A 15462-nucleotide genomic window follows, 5' to 3' on the forward strand; every position below is an offset into this window, starting at 1 on the left:
AAAAAAAAAAAAAAAAAAAAAAAAAAAAAAAAATTTGAACAGCTAGAGCTAGAGAGATGAGCACTCTTCCAGAGGTTTTGAGTTTAATTCCCAGTAACCACATGGTGGCTCACAACCATCTGTAATGGACATCCAATGCCCTGTTCTGGTGTGTCTGAAGACAGTGACAGTGTACCCACATACATGAAATAAATAAATAAATCTTTATAAAGAAAATTTGAAGCCGGGCAGTGGTGGCTCACTTCTTTAATCCCTAGCACTTGAGAGGCAGAGGCAGGAGGATTTGAGTTCGAGGCCAGCCTGGTCTACAGAGTGAGTTCCAGTACAGCCAGGGCTACACAGAGAAACCCTGTCTCGAAGAAAACCAAAAAAAAAAAAATAAAAAAATAAAAATTGAACAAGTAGAGCATTCTAAATGGCAGTTTTTATGTCCCACATGCATCATTAACAGATTTTCTTTTTGATAGAAAAATTGGAAAGGTAAGTTTTATGGGCTGAGCAAGAAGTGTCCAAGCTGAGGTATTTTTATTCTTTGAAGTTGGTGCTGGTCTTATGTAAGAAACTTGGGTTTATTGGAAGACCTGTTTCTTAGATGCTTAAACACTCTACTTTGTCAAGTAGACAAAGCCACAGCTGGTTCATATCTTGACAAAGGGTTTTAGTATGTATTTAGTATTTATATAGTATTTAGGTAGGCCTTGGACTTCCCCACCTGGATCTCATGATGACTTTACCTTCCTGGTTCTGGGAGTACAGTAGTTGTTGCCACCAATCCTGGTCAGAACCTTTGATTGATTGGTTGGTTGATTGATTGGTTATTTATTTTAAAACTAGGCCTGTCCTGTCTTTTGAGATAGGGTTTCATGTAGTCCAGACTGCTTTTGGCCTCCTGACTCATGATGAGGGATGGCAAGGCTGTGTACCACCCTGCTGTCATGGGCTATCCATAACTAAGTAGATAGTAGAGAGCTTGTGAGGCCAGTCCCAAAACTTTTCATTTTTGGGGCAACAGGTTCAAGAACATGGATTTGTGATGAGAAAGGCTGCCGCTGTGTGATTTATCTCTGTGTCCTCTGCTGTGTTCTTTTGGTCTGTGTAGTATTGTTTTGTGTCAGCTTCATATTTTTGCTCCTGGCTCTAGTATGATTAGAAATTAGGTAGCATGGCTCCTCACCATGCTTTTCCTGTGTCAGATCACTTAGGCTAGTTGTGGTTTTATGCCTCCATAGGATTTTGGTTTTGCTGCTGCTGTTGTTTTTAGTTCCTTTGTTGTTGTTTGGTTTTTTTGTTTTTAGTGTTTCTCTGTATAGCCTTCGCTGTCCTGGAACTCACTCTAGACCAGGCTGGCCTCGAACTTACAGAGAGCTACCTGATCTTCCTTGCAAGTGCTAGGATTAAAGGCATGCACTACCACTGCCTGGCATGTACTTATGCTTCGAGATGGGGGTTCTTATAGGCAGGCTGGCCTCAAGGTCCATATATAAAGGTGAGGGTGACCTTGAATGTGGATCCTCCTTCCACCACGTCCCTGGGGTTGAGGATTGCAGGTGTGTGCCACAGTCACAGTTTTCTGTTGAGCTGAGGACCAGCTTAGGAGCTGATGAACACTCAAGGGCTCTGCCACCTCAACTACACATCCTGATGCTGCTGCTGCTTTTTTAAAAGTATAACATCGTTAACATTTTTATAATTCCAGTTCTTGGAATTAATTAATAGAACAAAAAACCCAGAAAGATCTTCCCCATAAATTAACAAATAACAACTGAGAAGTTGTTCTGTCATTTGAATTGGTTTCCTTGCTTTACTAACAACCATTGTTTGTTCAACAGAATCTTCCACAATCGGTAATTGAAAATGTTGGAGGAAAAATTTTTACTTTTGGATCTTACAGACTAGGAGTACATACAAAAGGTAGGTAATATTTTGCTTACTTTGAGCTAATAGAACTTGTATTTCGTAAGATTTTAACAGTTTTTAATGAATCCTACACAAGCATTGGTTATCATGGAAGTGAATCCTTAAGGAGTCTTAATTTTTTTTTAAGATCAGACAAAGCTTCTATACCTGATGTCTGTAATTCAGTGCAGTAATAAGCTCAGTTAACCAGTGGAGTAAGGCATGTTTTCTGAATTGAACAACACTTGGCTAGTTTCTTGCATTGTAAAGTGTGGGTGCAGAGCAACTTCCACTGTGGTCTATGGACAATTCTCCGTAGATTCCTTCTTTCTTTCTGAAGAGTATCACACTGGATGTGAGAAGAAAGTATCAGAGCTCTAAGAAAGTCTTGTCATTTTCTTGTCCTCATTTTTTTTTCTTTTTTGGTTTTTTGAGACAGGGTTTCTCTCTGTAGCCCCGGCTGTCCTGGTACTCTCTCTGTAGACCAGGCTGGCCTCGAACTCGGAAATCCGCCTGCCTCCGCCTCCCAAGTGCTAGGATTAAAGGCGTGCGCCACCACCGCCCGGCCTCATTTTTTTTTTTTAATTGCAAATAGATTGTAAAATACAGCTTAGGAAAAGCTGAATCAGTGCGTCCATAGCTTCCGGTGATCACATTGAATATTTACTTTGATATGTGTTGTGTGCCTTGTTCACTGCAGGCCACTTTTTAGTAGGATGCCTACTAAACATCTCTATGCAAGTTTTTAGTTTTAATACTTTGAGCAGAGAAGCACCATTGAAAAAGACATAAAGGAAAACTGTGTTTGTGTGTTGATGAAATCAGGACCATGGATTAGGGCTCTCCAGGAAAGTCCTGGCCCACCCTTGTTTTGACTTGTTTATAGAGTCCATTTCAAATATAGTATGTCTGAAGAAAATTATGCCCATTAGTTAGCAGTGTCTTTCCCTACTGGCTGGTTGTGTTTGTCAAGATGGCAGAGTTCTAGAAAGCTTGCCAATATCTTGTCAAAACAAATCTTATACTGTTACTGATAAGATTGGAGTACTTGTACTACTGTGTGACAGTTGATTTCCTTTTTTTAAGGTGCTGATATCGATGCGTTGTGTGTTGCGCCAAGACATGTTGATCGAAGTGACTTTTTCACCTCATTTTATGATAAATTGAAATTACAAGAAGAAGTGAAAGATTTAAGAGTATGTACATATTGGGGCAAGAGAGGAAGAGTTAAATCCCATTTAGTTTTTGATAAATGTATTTACAGGTAGAGGAATCATTTAATTGAGCTGTCACATTTGCTAGGCAATTTTAAGCACTCAGCAAATACGTGTCTTTGTATTTTACAATAAAACTAGAATGATAAACCTGTAAACTCCTTACAAATTGGGACACAGAAGCAAACACAGTAAGTAATGTCTGAGCAGCCACATTTCCTATGATATAAATGGAGGATTTTGAACCTCCAGGCTTGAGTGTTAAAGTTCATAGCTAAGAACTTATTTTTGTTGGGAATTATGCTAAATTATGGTGAAAGAATTTCAAATGTCATATTTTTAAAAGTAGCAATGTAGCCACATAGCTTACCTGTAATCCTGGTACTTGGGAAGTAGAGGCAGGAGGAGCAGAAGTTCAGAGTATTCTAAGCTGTGTTGGTCTAACTGAGTCCCTGGTCCAGACTAAGTAAAAGGTAGTGGAAGCATTTAACATGGGCTTATGATGGAGCTTCAGGAACTAAACTTGTTCACTTTCTCACAGGCTGTTGAAGAGGCATTTGTACCAGTTATCAAACTCTGTTTTGATGGAATAGAGGTAAGGCCTAGTCCTAGTGGGCAGCTTTTGATATGGGCTATCCTGGATCTTGGTCAATTTAGATAAACATTTGATTGCCAGTAAGAATTTGTGAGTTGGTTAATCCCAACAATTTTTTTTTTTGTCTTATAAATGGGTGTCCATTCTTTGTAGAGCATGTGCATTAGGTAGGTTCTTTTCTAAGCCTTGAGTGGAAATGTGAGCAAAGGACTTTGGACTGGAAGCTACTGCAGAATAGTTCTGTAGTATTTTCTTCCTCTGTGAACTTTGTGTTTTAGTCTGCTTTTCCAAGTAGCCATTTTATTTAGGTTAATTTGTATAAGTACTTTGAAAAGATGAGGGCAGTGTGAGTGTGACAGAGCTTTAAGGAGTGTGATAGAGCTAGTGTCCCACCTCACCTAGGTTTTTTGGAGCAGAGAGTTGTTGCCACAGAATATACTCTTGCTTTACTTCTTTTGTAAAGTGATGGTATTGTGTTGATGATGTTGCTGACTATAAAGCTGGAGATACTGCAATAATGATGACTTGCTGTTTTTTTAAAAATATAGTTACAGAGGCAGTTTTTAGAATTGCTATATAAGATACCTAGCTTATGAAAGATTGAACTATTGTCTTTAATAAGTAGCCAAAATTGTTAAATTTGGTTAAGAATTAAATTTGCATAGTTTTGAGTTATAGTCAGTATTTAAACATAAAGATATCTATAATTAAAATATAAAGTGACTGTGTACATATTGTTTTTGCTTTTTATGTGAAAATAAATGAAAATGTGAGTTCCTTTCTTAGCTCATTGTGAGTGTATCTGTCTCAATTTTGCCCCCTTTAAGTGTGCAGCCAGCTTATAGCTCCTGCAGGTGCTAAACCAGTACTTAATTTCAGTGTATGCATCTAGCAAAGCTAGACTTAAGACTGACTAACGGTTGAAATGACATGTACTGTTGGTTAGGCTCCGTGTCATCTCACTGTACTCGTGCTTTAGCCTCTCGTTTAATATGCCTGTGTATACAGCATGGGCTTTTTGTGAGGCTGTTGTAGCCATTGCAAGGTTCATGGTTGATGAGAGGGCTTTAAGAATTTTTTTTTTAATAGAAATGCCATAAATGTAGTTTGACAGATATGGAATGTTAGATTTTATTTTTGTTTTAGATTGATATTTTGTTTGCAAGATTAGCACTGCAGACTATTCCAGAAGATTTGGACCTACGAGATGACAGTCTGCTTAAAAACCTAGATATAAGATGCATAAGAAGCCTTAATGGTATGTAAAAGCCTGCTTCCTTTTGTGAAGTCGAAGGGCTTTTTGTCAAATAGTAATTAGTAGTTTTTAAAACGTATGCTTTGCAATGAAGGTTTTTGTAGCCAGTGTAAATGCATAATGGGTATAATAAAAAATTCTTTACCTTGGAAAGGCTACAGAGTTGTGTCTGCTAGTTGATTTGCTCACTGATGACCTTTCACTTTTCCCTGTTATTAATGGTATATTACATCCTTAAAAAGACTGACATTGGGGTCTGGAGAGATGGCTCAGTGCTCAAGAGTACTGACTGCTCTTCTGAAGGTCCTGAGTTCAAATTCCAGCAACCACATGGTGGCTCACAACCATCTGTACAGCTACAGTGTACTCATATGCATAAAAATAAATAATCTTTTAAAAAAAAACTGACATAATGTTGCTAGTGATTTGAGGCTTTACTGTGTAGCCCTCATTAATATGCATTTGATAGTTGATTTATAATCTTATCAGATAAATGTAAAGGGTTTTCTCTTTAAAAGAATGTTAATAAGGCTCATTATCTGTGCTTTGGAACAACTATTAGAAGCTTAGATGGACTAACTAACTCCTCAGGGAATATATATAGAAAAAGTCATGAGTTGTAAGGTTGAGATTAAGCAAACTGCTAGGTGTGTTAGCTGTGATTAGGGATTGTGCTTGGGACAGGAAAGAACTACTTGATTTCATGCCTTTTAACTATTGAAGTCACATAGTCATTCCACCAAATAAGGTTTTAATTTGAGGATAGTCTTAGAAAATTGATGACACTGTCATAACACCTGAGGCTTAATGTTGTGTTTCTCTCACTCCCGTTAATCAGGTTGCAGGGTAACCGATGAGATTTTACATCTAGTACCAAACATTGACAACTTCAGGTTAACTCTGAGAGCCATCAAACTGTGGGCCAAACGTGAGTTCAGAATTTGTTGGCTAGCTTATTAAAAACATTGAAGCTCTTCATCAACACTAACTTAATCTTTTTGCTTTTCCCTTATCAACAGGGCACAACATCTATTCCAATATATTAGGTTTCCTCGGTGGTGTTTCCTGGGCTATGCTAGTAGCAAGAACTTGCCAGCTTTATCCAAATGCAATAGCATCAACTCTTGTACATAAATTTTTCTTGGTATTTTCTAAATGGTATGTTTTTAGATTATATTACAATAAAATTGATTGTAGACACCGAAGTTTAGTCTTATTTCTGTGACATTTCTACAGCTGGTTTCAGATTTCAATTTTAGTGTGTGGGCTGAGGGTGTAGCTCAGTGATAGACTGCTTGCTCGGCATGCACAAGGCCTTGAGTTTAGTCACCAGTCCCGCCAAAACCTAACCAGTTTTAGTTGAAGATACAGCTGCCATGTTGGGAAGAGACATTGTATGTGAAAAGGCAAACCTTAACTCCATTTTTTTCCCCCTAGTTCTGCCAGGGTCATAAGGCAAATAAAACCTATGTGTGAGCCTACCCTCCAAATAAACTCTGAACTTAGCTACTCTAATGTGTTCTGCCATCTGCTCTGTTAATAGGGTGGGTAGAACTCACACACACCACTCTTTCATTCTGATGGCTTCTAGCCATAGGCCATATTGGTTTGTGATTGTGTTTTACCTTCAGCTGTCATTAACTTGGTAAAACCTTAAAGGTGTCACTTTTATAATAATTTTTTAAAAAAATATGTTAAGTGACTGAAAAATAAATGTAGTCATTCGATCTTTGAGACTTGTTAGCCCAGATCCATTAAAGTTTCCTAATCAAGATACACATGTTGATGAGTTTTGATTTAAGAAAAATCCAAGACACTGCCAATTTGAGGTAGTTACTTTAACACCAAGAGTTGGGGTTTTAGTCAGATTATTTTAAAGACATTTGTCTTTCATATTGCCAATACTTTCCTTTCTTCATGTGAAGAAAAACTTGTTCCTTTGCAGTTGTTTGGTAACAGAGTCTGGATTTAATTTATAGCTACTGCTCTTTCCAGTGTATCTCTGCTGCTTTGCCTTTGTCTTGGAGAGGGAGCTGTGCTAAGATTAGATGCAGAACATTTCTAGTAGGTCCATGAACATTTCTATTAGGCCAGCTTGATTTATACTAAGCAAAAGAAACTTTTATCTTTGATCTTTATGCCCGACTAAAGTAGCATTAATACATTTTATAACATGACTATTATATATAGTAATCATAGAAAGCATCATCCTTGTTAACCTTTGCAGTTACTCCTAGCACCTTGACTATAGTTACAAGTCACTTCGCATATGCCCGTGGATGGAACTAGTGTGAAGACAGGAGTTTTTTCCTTAAATGGTATTAGCCTTGTTAGAGGCTGAGGTGAACACACTAGATGTCTGAGGTGGCACTTACTTGTTTGAATAGTGCTGTATCTGTTCTCCAGCAGAGCAGATGTCTGACATGAGTTTGAGAAAGCTGTCATAGTTTGATTTCCTAGAGGAGTAGTACGAATAAGTACGTATACAGAAGGGAACGAGGGGCTCTGGTGTATATGCTGAATGAGTGAGGCAGGGTTGCATTCACGAATGCTGTTTGTTTAACAGAAACGTTTAGATGCTATTGTCCAATAGTCTTATCAAGTGCTACAATCTTTTTGAACAGGGAATGGCCAAATCCAGTGCTATTGAAACAGCCTGAAGAATGCAATCTTAATTTGCCTGTGTGGGACCCAAGGGTTAGTGTATTATTTTTTCCCCTACAAATTCACACTGTTCAATAACAAAAGTCACCTGCATAAACAAGGAGGCCGCCCAGTTCTTACACATGAGTGGACACACTCATATTTCACTTGTTATAGATGACCTGCTCTCTAATTGTCTTCTGGTGTGAGAAGTGTAATGCTGTACCCTGTAAACCACATTTAATTGTACACAGTTGATACAGATTTCACTAACAACTTATTCCGTATAGCACTATCTTGTAAGTCAAAGTTGTATGGGCATTTGTGCTTAAAAAAAAAATAAAAGGATACTAAAAATCCCTGTATATTTTTTTATTTGATCTAAGTATTTTGTTAAATTGGCTTGTTTTAGAAAGCTCTTGCATAGTTTGTATGTAGCATATGGCTCCTAAGCAGGATTGCAGTGACTGTGCTGTAATTGTAAAGTCTGGTTTAGGTGAGAGATGCAGAATGTGTTAGGGAAGATCCCCCACTTTGTGGAAGAGTTACAGATAGCGTTTACTACTTAGACTTTTAGGTGTGAGTAACAGTAGCTTTATTCATTGATAAGAGGAATTCATTGGAATCAAAACTTTCCAGGTTTTTGAGATCATAATTTTTAAAAATTTGTTTTTTATTACAATATCAAAATCTTATAAGTCCTTTTGGGCCCCGCCCTAAGCTGTGTGCTTTCAAGTTGCCTGAGCCTCAGGCATTTAAAGGAGAGTCTAGGTCGTAGTTGCTTCTGTGGGGATGAACCACACAATGCACACATGAGCAGTCACTAACTCATCCTGGTGTCTCACCGGCCCAGAGCTGTTCTACTTCTGTCAATAAGATTTCACTGATGGCTGAAGGTTGCAAGGACAGTCTCATCTTACTTAATGTCAGTTTTAGAAGAACACTTAAAAGTGTAATTTTGCAGGCACTCTCATTTATGCTGCTGAATACAGAAAAGCAGTAGATTTGCAACTACGTTTTTCTGCTTTGTTTGGTTTTTGCCAGCAGGTACATGCAGTCAGTTTGCAAGGTAGTCATACCTCCATCTTGGGAACAGACTGTTGACTAGATCTTTTCTTCTGTAAGAAATTTCTATAAAACAGTCTCTTGACATGTGTTTTATTTCTCAACTCCAGCTATGAATGAAGTAAAATGTAATCATTGGTTCAGTTTAACAAGGGGTAAAAGTCCAAGTATCTGTTGTATATGTACTTGAAGAAACTGATTGGCTGTTGTTGTATGTAGGTAAACCCCAGTGATAGGTACCATCTTATGCCTATAATTACACCAGCATACCCACAACAGAACTCCACGTACAATGTGTCCGTTTCAACACGGATGGTCATGGTTGAGGAGTTTAAACAAGGTAAGTGTTTCTGCTTCTGCTCTACTTCATACAGAAGGGTCTGCCTACTGTTGCCGACCCAGCAGTCAGCTAGTTGTGTGATTGAATTGAGTTGCCAGACTGGGTTTGTGCATTTATTTTTGCTTATGTGTTGGAGAGTAACTCAAGTGTTTGAGCGGTTTACCCTGACAGTATGTCAGAATGAAGCAATATTTATAGACTTGGACATTGGCTCAAGGCTATGTCAGGGCCTTCTTACATCAGAGCTGGTGCCACTTCGTCTTCCTGGGTTACTCAAGGGATGTACAGACTTTTTACACTCCTCGGAAAAGAACTTGGAGTGTGGTTGGGGCCAAAACTCTGTCTTTGAGAAGATCCTTGACTCTGGGCCCCAGTTTATTCTAAATTTGAAGGTATTGCTAGTTGTCTTAATTCCTCAAAGACCAAGATGGCTGAAAGTGTCAAGTACAAAAGGCTGTGTACCATCTTAAGCTTTAAGTTGACTACTCTTGTGTTCCCTACAAGGAAGGTTTTTAATGGGAAAGACTTCTTGGCCGTTTAGAGATAGCAGTAACTTGATTTTAAAAGGCAGAAACATTATATGGGGAACTTATGATTCCTCAGGTAACTACTATGCTTTACTTGGAGCCTTCGTGTGAGCATGAAATTTTACTAATAATGGCATTTTACCAGAAATGTGGCTCTCAGAAAATTCTCCAGTGCTTGTGAGATATGTGTAAGAATGTACTCCAAGGTTGTAAAGTAAAACTTCCATTTGCTAATATTTAGGACTATAGTGAATGCATGTGGTATGTTTAAAATTATTTAAAATTCTAGATTGCTAGGTTGAAACATACAAATATTCTAATATGTTTTTAATTTAGGTCTTGCTATCACAGATGAAATTTTGCTGAGTAAGGCAGAGTGGTCCAAACTTTTTGAAGCTCCAAACTTCTTTCAGAAGTACAAGTATGTATTTTAAGGCATGCCAGCCATGTTGCTCTTAAGTAGTGGTTTAGCAGTGGATATGTCTGTCTCCTCTTGCCAGGTTAGGGGACAAGTCTCTCCAATGTCTGTACGATTTTCCTTATTGTCAAAAAGGACTTAGCATTTTTAGTAAACTGTTTTTTTCTTTATCAGTACAGTGTGTTAGCCTCACACTTTTGTTGCTTGATTGACTAGCAGTCCTACTGTGTGTCAGCAGCCTCAGTTCTTCTAGGTCTGTCACCAGGAGAGTGTCTGCACCCTAGCAGGTGGGTAGCACTCAAAAAGTTAAAAGGTTCTTTCTCAAGAAATTTCTACTTTTAATTCTGAAAGCTTCCTGGGATAGTTTAGAACATGCACAGACCTAATAATGAAATGTCGGCGTTTGGCTGATTACATGTTTTCAATAATTAGCACATCCCCCCCCCCCTCAAAAATATGTCTGCAAATAGTTTTCTAACAATTTAAGTGGGTATAACTTATTAATGTCTTTTAATATAATGCTTTACTACCTTAGAGGTTAAAAAGCCTCATGAATTGTGTCGTGTTGAAAATGTAAGTTACAATAAATCTTACAAAAAGAACAAGAACCAAATCTGGACTCGAGCTTTCTTTGCCCTGGGCTGAGAGTCAAGCAAAGCCCCACTTAAATTTTTGCTTTAATGCTTGAGACTTTCCTGACCATTTTTATGTTGGACTGTGTTTTGTTACAATAATTTAAGCAAAACTATTTTATATTTTTCCCAAATTAAAAGTAAGAATGATGACCTTCATGATGTCTCCGTGTTTTGTTTCTGTATCTTGCATGAAATGCAGTGATGGAGTCAGTTTACCTGTTGTGTTCGGGGAGCACTGTGTGTTGTCAGAGTCGGGGCAGCGTAATGCTGCAGTGCTCGTGGTCACGCCCATCTCTAGGCTGTCATTCTCATCGGCACATCATTCTGTTTCTTTAATGCTGAGGAGATAACTGACGACCATTAGCAATCATGTGCCAACACTTGAGAAAAATAACATACTTGAGACATAGTTACCCCAAAAGATTAAGGCCTCAAAAGGTAGATACCAGCTCTTCTCAGTTGCGGAGTCTCAAACATGAACACTTGTTTTCCTGTCTTACATCTGTAATTACAAGAGCTGGAGAAAGATGAATTTCTGCTTCATTAGCTTGGGCTTGAGGGAAGGTGGATGCTAGCATGGACTATGCTCTGCTAGGACTGTGAGAGGCTGGTGGGTGATAACACCCTAGGCTTTGCTGTAGCACCTGGAAGGTCTTGGCTGGCAAGAGGGTTAGTAATACTTTTCCTGACACCTGAGGCAATCATCCTTTTAAAAAACTACCAAGATGAGGCTGTAGCAGCAGGTTTGTATCACAGAATTTTAAACCCAATCACACTGGAGAATGTAAGATCTAGCTGCTCTGCACGTGAGGACGCAGGTAGATTGGAGCAATTGAAACATTGCGTCTGTGGGAAGCACCAGTTACACTGTAGCCTGAAGTGGGTTCTTAGTAGCTGTAATCAAGACCTACAAGAATTGAGGCTGCTGACACACAGGTCGGTCAGCTTTGTGTGGAGCATGCCTTGAAAAGTCTTGTGTTTAGGATTTTAAATTGTGTAAAATATTCCTGCTTTTCTTGAAAGAGAGGGGGACCATAGGAGAGATTTCATTCACCTGAAATATAAACTCATCCATTTTCAAATAGTGGGGTGGGAGTTTGCCTGAAGAAAGGAATGGCATTGTATTATAAATTTTTCAAGTTTTAAATAAATACTCTTTGTATTTTAATAATTGTAGCTTGTTAAGTAACATGCCATGGGCATTAGGAGATCTGACTATTGGCTAGTTTCACAAGGATCAGGGAGTAGTGTACTAGGAAAGCAAGTGTAAAAATGTGTAAAAATTAGCCTTACGATTGCTCATAAAATCTGAGTTTGCTTGGATACAGGTAATCTCACCACATGGGAGGGAGGCAAAAGCAGGAGAAACAAGATTTCAAGGTCACCCTGAGCTACATAGCAAGTTCAAAATCAGTTTGGAATATATGAGCACCCCCTCCCCCCACAGAAAACCAGCAGCAGCACACCTTTAGTGAACTGTAATTCTTGCTTATGAATTTAAAGAGAATTATAAGGATTTTGACTAAGAGATAGGTTTTTCTTTCAGTGCTTGGTATCTGACCTGTCATCTACCCAGGTAAAGTACTGAGATGAAATGGCCAAGAAACCTACTTACAGAATGCTTTTTTGGTAAATAACTATAACAACTTAAGTATTCTTAGAACTTTTTATTAGGAAAACACTCTACTAGATGAGGTATGTTCTTTCTTAGCCTGAGAACAGTTTTACATAAATTTTAATTCATTTAATTTATGTCTGTATATGAAATCTTAGGGGAATAACAATGGCATTAACCCTAGATTCTTCCTGGAGACATTTGAGCTAGTTGGTGCCTGAAAGGCATGAGAAGTATCAGAGTTTGGGGGATTACAATGTAGTCTAGAAATGGATATGCTCTGGAGGATTCTTGAGATTTTTGGGAGTTGGATACCAGCTCTAGTGTTTTTAAAAAGCAGATTTTGGGACTAGAATGACTCAGCAATTAGGAACACTGCCTGTTCTTCCAGAAGAACTGAGATCAATTTCTAGGACCCACATGGCAGCTTACAACCGACTGTAACCCCAGTTCTAGGGATCCGTCTCCCTATTCTGGCTTTTGTGGGCACTTATGTACACGGTACACAGACATATGCAGGCAAAATACCCATACATATAAAAGTAAAATTATAGAAAAATGCAGGGTTTTTTTATGAAAACTAATTGGAGATTTTTGGTTTAAGAAGTCACTGCTTTCTATTAAATTGTGTTAAAATATTTACAGCCTATTTTAAATGAATTGATTTTACATCAATTTTATTAAAATATAGCTACATATAAATTTATCCCATAAATCTTGCTATGAGATATTCATAGGTAAATATGTATGTGTATCTAAGTATACAGAGAAGAAGAAACATCCCTCTATTGGGATGTCCTGAATAGTCAAGTTGAACTTACTTTTAGCCTTTGGATTGCCAACAAAATTATGTTAAAATGGATTGTATGTTTTTGTATTTGTAAACAGTGTTGTGGTGCATCATTTAGTCTTTTGCCGAAGATCCAGGTGTTCAGTAAGAGTATTAATTTTCAGGGGAGCGAGGGGGAAATCTACTTTATTATTGATGGGTATGGGGTTTGCTGGCCTGTAATCCCAGCACATGGGAGGTGGAGGCAAGAGCATCAAGTGCCTGTCCAACCTGAGTAATAAGTCCACGTTAACTGTACTAAGATAGAATTGGAAAAGCTGTGCTTTGTGAAACTTAGGCAGCTTGACACTTGTGAAGTTCTGTATGTGTGTCTGCTCTGATAGCTGCTACACCTTGAGAGTGCTTGCATCTCTTCCCATAATGAGGTCACCTCTTTTAATGACTCAGTAACCCTGAAATGTGATTAACCATGTCAGGATTTTGCTTGATTTGTATGATTCCTAGTTTGAGTTTCTCTGTACACAAAGTGCATGAACTGAGTGCTTTTTTGTGACTCTTGACTGTTTGGATTGGCTTGTTTGAACTAATGCTGACCAGATGGGAAAGTGAGCACTCCTTTCTGTGGCTGTAGACAACATGGCTGTATAGCCGGGCATACTTATTATTTCTGTAGCCCCACCTCATTTTTGCGTGTCTTGAGCTTTTAGTATTTTTCTCTACTTTATAAATTTCTGTTAATTTAGTGAATTTTTGATAGTACTTTTCCACCAAGACAAATACCATTCTCTTGTCCAGGTGGCATGTGATTTCTAAAGCTGTGTGTAGAGTTGTAAAGAGTTTGAACGACCGTTTTCATAGATGGGCTTACTGTGGTTGATAGTTGTGTTTGCTTTTGACTGGCAACATTACTTGGAAGATGTGAAAGAACAACAGAAGGTTCTCAGACTTTTCAGACTAGACTATGCTGGCACCTCCCTGTCTGGTGTCCACTAGGTAATACTTCAGTTTGCTTTTGTAGTAAAGCTGCTTATGTAAAACTCAGAAAGATACATACAGAGTGGTTTATTCTGTTAGTTTAAGAATTGTCTAGTAATTTAGTTGTAATTGCTTTCAAACGTCCTAAGAATAGATACTTGCCCATGGTGATATTTTTTGAAGTGCAAACTTGGAATTTCTACATTTTAAATGTGACTTAAGCTCTGAGTAGAAATCACTTTTTCTACTCTCAGGACAGTCTTAACTGCAGATGGCCATTGCAGCGGTTTAAACCGTTTGTTTGGATGGGTGGTTGATAAGTGCCATGTGATATTACTGGAGCCCTGATGTGCTTGATGTTATTTTTGAAGTTAACTTTTGTAGTATCTATATATGAATGATTATTTTTGTGTCAAGAGCCCTGTTTTTTGGTTTCCATGAAAACAGTTTTCTTTTGATAGATTGTTTTTCCGTGAGCGTCTTTGTTAATTTTCTAGGTAGAACACTCTGTTGGATTGTTGAGCAAAATTACTGTGTAATGATTTTTCAACCAAAAATTTAGCTACTCTTTTGGTAATTATTTATAGTTTGTTGTAGAAAATCCAACTTGCCAATAGTGAAACCATGGAATTTAACTTACATGATTTTATGTACACACTGATTGGAAACCCCCCTTGTTAAATCAATGTTGGTCTATCAGTGTGAGGAACCTTATTACATTATGGTTATAAGATCCAGCACAGAGCACATAAATAAAGTAAATAGCATGTTGTCTTTATCTTCAAAGGCATTATATTGTACTTCTAGCAAGTGCGCCCACGGAAAAGCAGCGTCTGGAATGGTGAGTAGTCAGGAGGCATGGCTGAAATGACTCAGGTGGAGAGTAAGCTCAGACACAGGTGTGGGAGGCGGCTGCTGCTCAAGGAGCCTGCTGACTTAACTGCTGTAGAGAGACCATGGCTTCCTTCTTGACGGCGTTTATCGTTGCTTAGCTCAGCTCAGCTCAGCTTGCTAACACTTAGGCCTGACATAATTCTCCTAAATTTCTGTTTGTATAAAGTTAACCCAGTTTTCTCTTTTTTTCATCCAGTTTGTCATTTTTTGGTAGATCCTAACTAAGTCTCATAGTTTTGTATTTGAAGGAATAGCCTTGGTATATGCATTTTATATATATATATATATATATAAATCTTTTTACATGAAAAGTTGATTTGCATACAAATTTCATAGAATCTCATTATTATTAATGACATTTTTCTAGGGTGGGCTTGGTGGAATCAAAAATCCGCATCCTGGTTGGAAGCTTGGAGAAGAATGAATTTATTACACTGGCTCATGTGAATCCCCAGTCATTTCCAGCTCCCAAAGAAAGTCCTGACAGGTAAGCATGTTTCCCATTGAGTCCCATACCTACCCTTTCACCTCCTGTGTGGATGTGTTCATGGGCAGCTTGACCACGCCCTACCCTTTCACCTTGTGTGTGGATGTGTTCAT

General features: G+C 38.2%; 1 protein-coding gene across 9 annotated transcripts in view; it reads left to right on the forward strand.

The window, feature by feature from the left end:
• The window catches only part of Papola (poly(A) polymerase alpha), a 53273-nt gene that overhangs the window by 17668 nt on the left and 20143 nt on the right, over positions 1 to 15462 (forward strand). For 5 of the 9 annotated variants that reach the window (XM_031357573.1, XM_031357570.1, XM_031357576.1 and 2 more), the window contains exons 4-14: positions 1830 to 1911; positions 2983 to 3092; positions 3652 to 3705; positions 4852 to 4963; positions 5799 to 5888; positions 5980 to 6118; positions 7585 to 7657; positions 8888 to 9008; positions 9872 to 9956; positions 14756 to 14809; positions 15230 to 15349. In XM_031357573.1, coding sequence (XP_031213433.1) covers positions 1830 to 1911; positions 2983 to 3092; positions 3652 to 3705; positions 4852 to 4963; positions 5799 to 5888; positions 5980 to 6118; positions 7585 to 7657; positions 8888 to 9008; positions 9872 to 9956; positions 14756 to 14809; positions 15230 to 15349 — 1040 coding nt within the window. Of the gene's footprint in view, positions 1 to 1829; positions 1912 to 2982; positions 3093 to 3651; positions 3706 to 4851; positions 4964 to 5798; positions 5889 to 5979; positions 6119 to 7584; positions 7658 to 8887; positions 9009 to 9871; positions 9957 to 12134; positions 12165 to 14755; positions 14810 to 15229; positions 15350 to 15462 lie in introns of all 9 variants that reach the window. The other 4 variants (XM_031357571.1, XM_031357568.1, XM_031357567.1 and 1 more) reach the window with 1 other exon arrangement.

The sequence above is a fragment of the Mastomys coucha genome, unplaced genomic scaffold (genome assembly GCF_008632895.1).
Source record: "Mastomys coucha isolate ucsf_1 unplaced genomic scaffold, UCSF_Mcou_1 pScaffold6, whole genome shotgun sequence".
Taxonomy (NCBI): Eukaryota; Metazoa; Chordata; class Mammalia; order Rodentia; family Muridae; genus Mastomys; species Mastomys coucha.